The following is a 10,038-nucleotide window of genomic DNA, read 5'->3' as shown; positions in this document are numbered from 1 at the left end:
CACAGGTATCTTTTTCTTTTAGTGTCGAAATGATATGTGGTTTGCAATTCCTATACAATTATATAATAATTTAGATTATATAAAATTTGAAAAGGATATCTATTGGAGAATTTCTTTTAGTCTTCAAGAAAATGAAATTCTTCGAAAATATGGCAACATAAAGACAGTTATACGTCAAATGAAGGTTTCACAAATTGAGTATTTTAATTTTGGTAGTGTTGATTATTTTTATAGTTTTTGCCTGTTTTTAGAAATTTAGAGACATACAAGGATTGAAAAATATAGCAAGTTATTACATAGAAAACTTGTTTTTGAACAAAGAGACAGATATAAATATGGATAAAATATCTAGGACGTTACTACTTTTTAAGGTAATATATTTAAAATGAATACACGTATAAAATTTATAAAGCATTACATATATCAATATGAATTTTCAGATGCTTGAAGAACTATATTATGCTTGTGAACGGCAAGAGATAAAATGGTTTTGGAATGAAAAATATAATTTATTATCAAAGATAGGAAAAAGCAATCTATATAACATATCTCAACGCTTAAAAAATATCATAAATGATATTAAAAACAATTTCATGGATCAATTCATAATAGCTAAATATATTTGTAAGTTAGATTAGATAAAATTAAATAATAGTTAAGTACATATATTTTAAATAGAAATTTTTATTGTTTTTTTTATCCCAGCTTTTGTTCTATATATAATAGCTATTGTAAATGATTATGTTGATTTATTTGCATTGGTTATAATCGTATTATTTTTTTTAAATTACAGTAAGTCAAAACGAAGTTAAAGAATTAGAAGAAAGAATACAAAATAATAATGCATACCAAGAAAAACAAGAAAATAATGTAACATGTAATATAATGTGATTTTATAAATCGATATTATAAATATTAATAATATTATAATATTATATATATTATAAATATTAATATTTAATATTAAAAATCCGATTTATGAATATTGTAGGTATAATATATTTTGTATATATTTTACAAATTCATGTTCATATATAATAATACCCGCTTTAATGTCACGTTTCCCCCTTTAATCACAATTTCGAATCGAGTTTTGAGTGTACCAACTAACTTAGTTGATGAGCTAAAGTGTCAAACAAAACTTATATCGATTGTTTTGGGTACTCACATTCATTCTTCTCCTTCTTTCGATTGAATTCGGGAAAGTCAACTTTCACATTAGTACCAAGATACGATCATGAAAGTGAACAGTAAAGTGGGCACTATTGTAGATAAATTTTTAAATATTTATAATCAAATTTATAATATTTCATCATCACATTTACAATTTTTGCTATATTTACTTAAATTTACCTTTTTGATTTTTTTTTTTTAAAGATAAAATATACCTTATTATAGGTTAAAATTTATTAATATACTTTCCACGAATTATGTACCAATTGACTGTACCAATTTTGGTTTAAATGTCATAAATAATTCATATTTAGATTAAATAAAAGAATATTGTTTTATAAATTAATTTCAATTAGTCTCTAGAGTTCATACTTTTTACACATATTTCCTTCACGTAAGACTTTAATGTTTCACGTTTTGTATAATATATTTATGTTTAATTGAAAAAATAAATATACTAAGGAAGATATTAATAAAAAAGTTACTAATATGATGTATCATTAATGTTATTTTCTAATATGATTAATTAAAGGTACTGCCTCATTATCAGCCCATTCAACAAAGAATTTTCCTAATTGTGTAGCACAGCGTATCATAGTAAGACAATCTCCTTCTGCAGTGTGAGCATTTTCAGAAACAGTACCAAAGATATGTCGACAAACACTAGTCAATTTAAAATTAGTCGGTTGACTATTTGTAAAATCTAATTTTCTCCTTACAATATTTCTTTTTTTTTTCTGAAAATTTTTATCACAATGTTGTAATTTTATAATTTTATCCTCAGGTGTTTTTTCATTAATTTCCATCATTTTATAGCTATTACTTTGTGGAGTATGAAGTACATTATCAGAATGAGATGTAGCTTTTTCATTGTTACGAGAAGAAAGGCTATTTTTATTAGAATCATCAAGATTTTTATTCATAATAGAATCTAACGCGTCAGATAAAATTTCATCATAACCATCATTTAATAAAATACTAACTTCAGTAGAAGATAAGCTAGAAATAGAACTTTCTGTAGTATTCACATCTTCTATTGGATCTTGCTTATGTAAGAAAAAATCTTTGATTAAATATAACATGTCAATACTCAAAATATCTTCGCTGAAAACCTTTAAACAAAAAATTTAGATTATTTATGAATTTATAAAATCGTGCTATGAAACAAATTTATAAATACCTTATTAATATTTTGAAATTCTGATAAAAAGATTGGATAATCAAAATTATTTCCATTGTAAGCTACAAAACAAGATGGTGTCATTTGTCGATTTATAAAGTTTATCACTAAATTATATATTTCGCTGTTAAAATATTGTATTCCTTCTAAATTTTCATTTGATAAACCTATAATAATGTAAGTTTTATTTATATAAAAGTTATAAGATTATAGGTATTCACATAGAATAGCAATTGTTTACTAAAAATAATTAAATTTTAGATACCTGTCAATGCGTGAATCTTTTTAGAAATATGTACATTTGGATGTATTGGTAAAACAAGTTTCTGTAAAACTCTTGGTAAAATATCTGTACTATTACATATAGCAGATCTTGATACTGCAATTAATGACATTTCTGTGATATGTGGCATACAATTTTGTGTAATTAATCCAGTTGTTTCCAAATCAAGAAATATAAATGTTCGTATCATTTTTAAAAATGTTAATAATGTCAAACTGACATGTGCGATTGTATTTCTATTATGAAAACATAGTTTATATTATTAACTATAGGATTAATAATTCAGCATTTAATTTATAATACAACAATAAAAAGCTATTTGAGTTCAAACCTTTTAAATTACACATGCATTAAAATGCAACTATGTTAATTATAATGTTAATAATACGTTTAGGTTTCAAATTTGTGTATGTAACAATATTAAAAAAAAAAAACTTTATATTGTATATAATTATTTTACACTATTAAGGTTATGAGAGTCTGAATATTATTTTTTATTAAATATATGTCTTGCTTGAATATAATTCTTTGTATTTTTCATATATATAATATTAATTTCTCTTCTTTAAGTAGAATATACTATTAGATAATAATTGCATATTACAAATATTAATATAAAAATTTAAACAATTTGGATTATCGGTGACTGAAAGTTAAATGTTTATTATGCACATAAACTTATAACATTCTTCCACAAAAACATTCTTAACAATATGTTATATACAAAATTTGCAATATTATATTATTTCTGTTTAGGCCATCTATCTTTTTTTCAGAGTAGGATCGCAAACTTGTATTCTTATCATCTATATGACGTAAGACGTATGTGCAGATTTTTAAACTAATATTGAAAACTATGTTTTTAACTTGTAATTGTTTATGTTCAATTTAACATATATTGCAATTCATTAACTAAAAATCATAAATTAATTAAACTTATCTTTAATGGTCTAAAAACATATATATACATATGTTTAGTTTCAGTTTTTGTAAAAATATAAGAGCTCTCTCTTCTGGAAATAACATTGAATTAATGGTTGTGAGTGGTTAAAAATTGTTGTTTTATTATTGCTAATATAAAACCTAGTTTTTTAATAATGCAAATTGTATAGTTAAGTTAAATACGTGTTATGATACGTTATTCACGATGTCTACGGATTTAATGAATATTGATGGCAATATAAAAAGGGTACAGAAAGAAACTCTAACACCATACAAAATAGCAACCGTCATTTTGATCAAAGAATATTGCAATGACACAACAAAAGGTAATTCAATATTTTTATAAACGTGACAAAATAAATCTATAAATATTACATTGCGTATTATAAATAGTGTATTGTCATGTTACTAAACGTGAAAATGTACTTTGGTATTTACTATTGAATAAAAATTGCAAGAATAAGATATAATATTTTATGAATGAAAAATTTTTGATTACAGCGATTGTTGAAAGACGTGATTTTTGTTTAGTTGCATTGAAATTGATTCAGGTAAGCATTTTTCATTAGTAAACTGATTTAATTTATTTAAATACAATATTTTTTTATACATGTAACGAAATAAAATATTTCATTATTAAGTTACTTAAAATGTGTTAAATGAGAAATATTTCTCTTTGTCCATTTTATTAGTCCCCTGACATGGAGCTTAATACACTCTTGAATATATTATATTCTCCTGAATATATTTTACATCGGTTTGCACATCACATGGAAGTACAATTGAATGTGCTAAGAGGAAAAGGGGTTGAAGGGTTATTAGATTTATTTGATAATGTTGGGCGTCTCATGAAACCAATATTGGATCATTCTCTTTCTCTACCTGCTCTAAATAAAAATTCTGTTCTTGGATTATATATAAGAAGAGTTATAATTTTTTTTGAGAAATTACCTTTTGATCAAGTTGTAGCTCTTTATGAAGCTTTGAAAAAATACCTTGATAAAAGAATTAGTACCTTTGATGGTTCTGATATATCTACAGGTTCTAAAACTGAAGATTCATATTCAAATGAGTATGTATTTATTACATTTAGAAATTGTAATTTTATTGCATATAGTTTTCTATTATAATCTTGTTATGATTTCTTTATACTTTAATAGGACTAAAACAACTTGGGGTGGAAGACAAGCAGAATTACTTGTTGCGCAACAGGCACATGCACTACAGACAGATGAACATAAAGCAATGTCTCCTGCAGAGTTGCAAGTTCTTGTACGAGAACTTTTAAGTTGTAGTCCTTATTATGCAGAAGCTGTGAGTACCTTGTGGTAAGAATACTTTCTCTGCTTACATCTAAAGAAACACAATTATTTTTCTATATTCGTACCTTTTTATATCTTTTACTATGTTTCAGCATTATTTAAGTTATTTAAACTGTCTACGAGTTAATGAATACTGTGGTGCTATAGATAGTCTTTATCATTGCTTTGATAGATTAGCACCTTTAGAAAACCGTTCAGCGCCTGAAGATAGATCTCGTATTTTCAGATATGCAGCTTTAAATTTAGCAGTTTTACATGCTCAATTTAATCATAAGTGCGTTTTTTTCCTTATAAATTTACAGACTCATATATATGTTAATTGCTAGGCAAAATTTATATCGGCTACTTTTTTTTTTTGTTTAAGAGAAGTAGCGCAGGCTGCTTTGAAAGAAGCTATTATGATGGCTCAAGAAGCAGGCGACAATGTGTGTTTACAATTAGCACATGCTTGGATGTATCATTTAACTACTAAACAAAAGTAAGTTAAGGTTTTTTAATATAAATTGTTATATATTAATTATTATATTCGTACCATATTTTAGAGGACCTCTTATAGAGAGATCAGTTGGTAAAGCAAGTATGTTAGGAATAACTCACACAACTGGATTAGGTCTTATTGCATATGCTCATAATTCTGCTTTAGAAGCTAAGAATCCATCACAAGTATTTGAGGTATAAATATTTAATTCAGTTGTGTTTAATATATGTTCATTGCTTATTCAGGATTAAATCGTTTTGAATGTTTAATCACAGACACTGATGAAATCTGATGTTTTAAATTGTCAACATTCCATGATAGACTTAATGTCAATGACATATGCGGAAAAGTCTGCACTATGGGCATATTACGGTAAGACGGAGATGTCTTCGGTTTGCGCACAACTTTTGCTTTTACACAATACAGGGGACAAAAAGCAGCATATGTTTAATGGACCATCTACTTGTCAGGCTGTTGTTAATATTGCAAATATTTTAGTAGAGTTTGGAGAATATTTTTTAGTCGATGTTGTGCTTGCTCATGCTAAAGAGAGATTTCCTAATGAACCATGTAATAAGGTATCATCTATGAATTAATATTTAATTAAATGAATTATATATATATATTGATTGTCACTTTGTATATTTGCTTTTTAGATATGGATGTTAAGTGAACAACTTTATGTATTCACACAATTAATGAGGCAAGAAAAGTGGGGTGAGGCTGAAGCAATAGCATTAAATATTTCAAGTTTAGATCCTGTGGAATCTAAATTTAGGTATAAATACTTTGAAGCACATATAATTTTGTTATATATTAATATACATTTTTATATTATTTTTAAAAATGTGAATATGTAGATTAGCAGAAGTTTGCTTGGAAAAAGGAGACTATCTGAAAGGCTTAGATTGCATTGACATTATTGAGAAAGATGAACAAATAACACCTCAAAATAAAATAAGATCTATGATTCTTTTAAGTCAAATAATGTGTGCTTCTGTTTCATCAGAAAGTGGAATTGTTGGAGTTAATTCATTGGTACTACTAAATACAGCCCTAGATTTTACAATAAAAAATCATTTATCTTATTATAAATCAGTAATAAAAATGCATCTTGCAAACATACAGGTAACTAAATTAGTTATATTGACATTATTGATTGTATTATAAATATTAAATAGTATATATATATTTTTTTTATATTTCAGTTAATAATGGGTATGCCAACTTTAGCATTAAATTTGGTAGAAGAAGCAATTATTCAAATTTTAGCACATGGTGGATATTATGATCAGGGTAGAGCATTTGTTTTATACTCGAAATGTTTAGCTGCTACTGCTCCGACATGTGACAAGGCAAGAAAGGAAGTAATTTTAAAAGCTATTAAAGCGCTTTCAAAAGCGAAGAATTATTTTACAAAAATCGAAGCATATGGAAGATTGAGAACCACATTGTGTTTAGAATCATTACTATATCACGAGATTGATCTTAAGACTGAACGAAATCAGTGTGCTTTCGAATTTCGTCAACTGAATCAACAACTTCCTACAAAATTGGATAATTTATCTTTATATTAAAAGCAGGAAAGCAAAAGAAAAAATAAATATATGAAATTGAATGACTCCTATTTTTCGTATTAATTACTATAAAATGTGCATGACTATAGTTGTGAATTATATGTATATCATGACTATATATTTTAAGATAATAAATATTTATAAAATTATTATAAAATTTACATGAAATGTCCCGAGAATAACACTGTCAAACAAATTTTAACTTTTCTTCGAATTTGTAATATCCATTGGATGATTTTTGTTGATTTCACCTTCCTGAACGCAAATTTATAACTAAACTTACATGAAATAAAATTAACTGATATGTGAAGTCAGACTGGAAAAGAAAGTAAGAAAGATTGTAATGTATGACAGATTGAATGCGATATGTAGAAAATTAAATCTAAGTTCTTACACAGAAAAATGTTATACGCAATATGTAGTAAAAACAAAGAACATGCTAATTTGTCATGTACCGGATAAAGAAACGAATGCTGATTGTTTAACTAAACCACTGAGTGGTCCAAATTTGTTAAAAAATGTAGAAACCTGTATGAGGATATTAAAAGAATAAAAAGTTGGAAGGAAAATGTGTTATACTTATGTCGTTTTATTGTTTTGTTTCTCCCGCCAATGCGTCACGTGGTTTTTCATTCGGCAATTTCGATCAGCGCCATCTATTGTTTGGCTCCAAATGCTCCAAAAGTGATAGGAATATAGGATAGGCAAGGAGGTCGTCGACGAGCTGGTCACGTGGTAGACAAGGACAGAGATGGAATAGAAAAGGATAGAATGGCTCCGGCAGTGAAGAATTATTAATTACTCAATTTCCGTAAACAATTTGTGAACTTTTATAATTTCGTTGCAAAGCTGGAACTTCAGGCTACATTCCTATATAATATTCGTAAAGAATTTAGCTCTAAATTGTTAGTTATTAATTTTTGTTTTATGGCGTCTATGATTTCGTAACGGCGACCATCACGACCTTCCGTGAAAATATTTATTACTAAACGAAACTAGAAGCAAAATGTGATCAAAAGTTATATGAGAAGATTCGCAAGAACATTGTCTTTCTAACGAGTGCATAAAGTTTCATAAATTAATTGCGTAGAGGATAGTAATTAACGAAAAACCAATGGCGTCGTCGACAATAATTCAATCATTCCGTAGAATAATAATTAATAATTAATTAATTAGGAACAAATTTATATCGAGTAATATATGTGAAAGTTTTTGAATGATCTGGCTTTACGATGCAATTATAAAAGTTCACAAATTAATCGCAGAAATTGAGTAATTTGTTAAATTTCCATGAAAATGGGAAAAGAATTGCAAGAAAACGCAGGAAGCATTGTTGTGTCCATGAAGGTGTGCCTGCATCCAGCAAAAGAATGTAAGTTTTTGTAGTAACCTAACCTTAAGTTGTAATTAAATAGTGTAACATATAAGCCATTGTTTTTGTATCTTTTATTAGTGATAGCAGAGCCTGGTTGTAAAATGACAATATTCTGTTGAAGTGAATGGACACGTGCAACAGGATAAAAATATTGGACTCATGGAATATCACCAGCGTAGAGTCACTAGGTGCCACTAATTATTTTTTATGCGAAGAAAATATTGAAACAGTAATGCAAGTATGTAAGGTTTGATATGTCCATTTGATTTTAGGTTGGCTGGCCTTATAACATACAGGATAGACATACTTGATGGAGAAATGAAGATTGAGAAAAAGAAGGTGGATGTGGCAGATAAAAAGGGATTAAAATTAAATTAGGTGATGTTATCTTGTATCAACATGATATGGTGAAAGGTACGTTGTGATCCTGATCTGAATAAATATTGATATCAGTGATCAAAGCCACTGACGAACGCTAATGTGTTAAATTTCAGAAAGTTGGAGCTAAATTGTATAAAGAAAAGGGAAAAGTTCAAGTGAAAGCGGTGAGAACAGGAAATACATATTATGTAAAATCAAGAAACAGAAAAGAGGCAGCATATCTATGAACAGAGAAAGATGTGTGACATCGATGATTGGGTCATGTAAATATGAGAACCATTGAAGAGATGGAAAATGAACAATTGGTAATAGTTATAAAAGTTAAAGATAAATTGAATATATGGAGAACCATTTAAAGTGAGACACATTTAAAAGTAAAATGAATTCGTTTTTTATTCAAAAATAATTATTCGATATATGTGTTTTAGGACGATTTTCGTACAAGATTACGTTCCTGTGGACGAGGTTTAATTGCTGGTGGGTATGCTGGAGAAGATGACAATGGTTTCCAATTTTTCTTTACTCTTGGTTCTACATCAGAATTGCAGAATAAACATACAATCTTTGGTAAGGTTACTGGAGAAACTATATATAACATGCTTAAACTTGAAAAAGCACCTGTAGATGAGGTAAATTTAATGTTCACAAGAAAATATGTCCAGAAATGATATAAATATCATAATTCCTCTTCTTTGTAGAATGATAGACTACTGTATCCCCCAAGATTGTTAAAATCTATAATATTGAACAAACCATTTTCTGTTATTATATCCAGAACAATAGTACAGAAAAGTGAAGAAGTAAAGGACAGTTCAAAAACTAAAACAGCAGTGGTAAAGTAAAAATCATATGTTTGCAGAATTTAGCCCTGGTAGTATTATTCCTTCAAATGCAAAATTTTGTTACGGAGATTTCAATGTTTTATCATTTGGTGAAAAAGCAGAGGAAGATGAAGAAGAATCTGTGATATTAAATAAAATTTAAATGATTCAAAATTAAGCTCACAACCAGCTGTTGAACCACCTGAACTTGCAATTAAAAGAAGGAAGGAAGACCGCAGTAGTGATTAGGAAAGTGTCGACAAAGTAAAAACTCAAGAAGAATTAGAAGTTATAAAGAAAGAGAGTTAATTAATTGTTTACATTATAACTATGTCATAGAAAGTAGGAATTTTTAGTAACTGTCTTATACTTATATTTTCAGTGCAATGAAGGAAAGGGTAAAAAATAAATTGGTGGATGCAAAGAAGAAACCGAAGATAGTAGAAAATTATAAAATAGATTATGCTGAAGATGATAAAGATATAATGGAAAATGAATAGAGAATA

General features: G+C 27.3%; 3 protein-coding genes across 4 annotated transcripts in view; 2 read left to right on the top strand and 1 right to left on the bottom strand.

Annotated features, from left to right (window-relative positions):
- Positions 1 to 891, top strand: part of cGlr1 (cGAS-like receptor 1) — a 2,808-nt gene extending 1,917 nt beyond the window's left edge. The window contains exons 6-9 of the mRNA XM_017908245.1: positions 23 to 184; positions 252 to 371; positions 441 to 624; positions 794 to 891. Of these exons, the coding sequence (XP_017763734.1) occupies positions 23 to 184; positions 252 to 371; positions 441 to 624; positions 794 to 891 (564 nt within the window). The remainder of the gene's footprint in view (positions 1 to 22; positions 185 to 251; positions 372 to 440; positions 625 to 793) is intronic.
- A 788-nt stretch (positions 892 to 1,679) lies between these two features.
- LOC108553377 (uncharacterized) lies at positions 1,680 to 2,826 on the bottom strand. Its single transcript, XM_017908244.1, has 3 exons — positions 2,619 to 2,826; positions 2,354 to 2,520; positions 1,680 to 2,285 (listed from the first exon to the last, which is right to left on the bottom strand). The coding sequence occupies exons 1-3, from the start codon at positions 2,824 to 2,826 to the stop codon at positions 1,680 to 1,682; spliced, it is 981 nt and encodes a 326-aa protein (XP_017763733.1).
- A 581-nt stretch (positions 2,827 to 3,407) lies between these two features.
- On the top strand, positions 3,408 to 6,955 carry ida (anaphase promoting complex subunit 5 ida). 2 transcript variants are annotated; one of them, XM_017908271.1, is made up of 12 exons: positions 3,408 to 3,458; positions 3,749 to 3,904; positions 4,080 to 4,129; positions 4,271 to 4,650; positions 4,739 to 4,892; positions 4,993 to 5,174; positions 5,265 to 5,378; positions 5,443 to 5,572; positions 5,654 to 5,956; positions 6,035 to 6,156; positions 6,239 to 6,506; positions 6,587 to 6,955. In XM_017908271.1, the coding sequence occupies exons 2-12, from the start codon at positions 3,784 to 3,786 to the stop codon at positions 6,953 to 6,955; spliced, it is 2,193 nt and encodes a 730-aa protein (XP_017763760.1). In that variant the 5' UTR covers positions 3,408 to 3,458; positions 3,749 to 3,783. The 2 variants fall into 2 exon arrangements, with proteins under 2 accessions (XP_017763760.1, XP_017763759.1); XM_017908270.1 differs by lacking the exon at positions 3,408 to 3,458 and adding an exon at positions 3,620 to 3,675.
- Positions 6,956 to 10,038: the final 3,083 nt, after the last annotated feature.

This window comes from Eufriesea mexicana, unplaced genomic scaffold (assembly GCF_001483705.2).
Source record: "Eufriesea mexicana isolate 0111107269 unplaced genomic scaffold, ASM148370v2 scaffold10344, whole genome shotgun sequence".
Taxonomy (NCBI): domain Eukaryota; kingdom Metazoa; phylum Arthropoda; class Insecta; order Hymenoptera; family Apidae; genus Eufriesea; species Eufriesea mexicana.
Note: the sequence above shows the minus strand (reverse complement) of the source record. Positions and strands in the feature narration are given on the sequence as shown.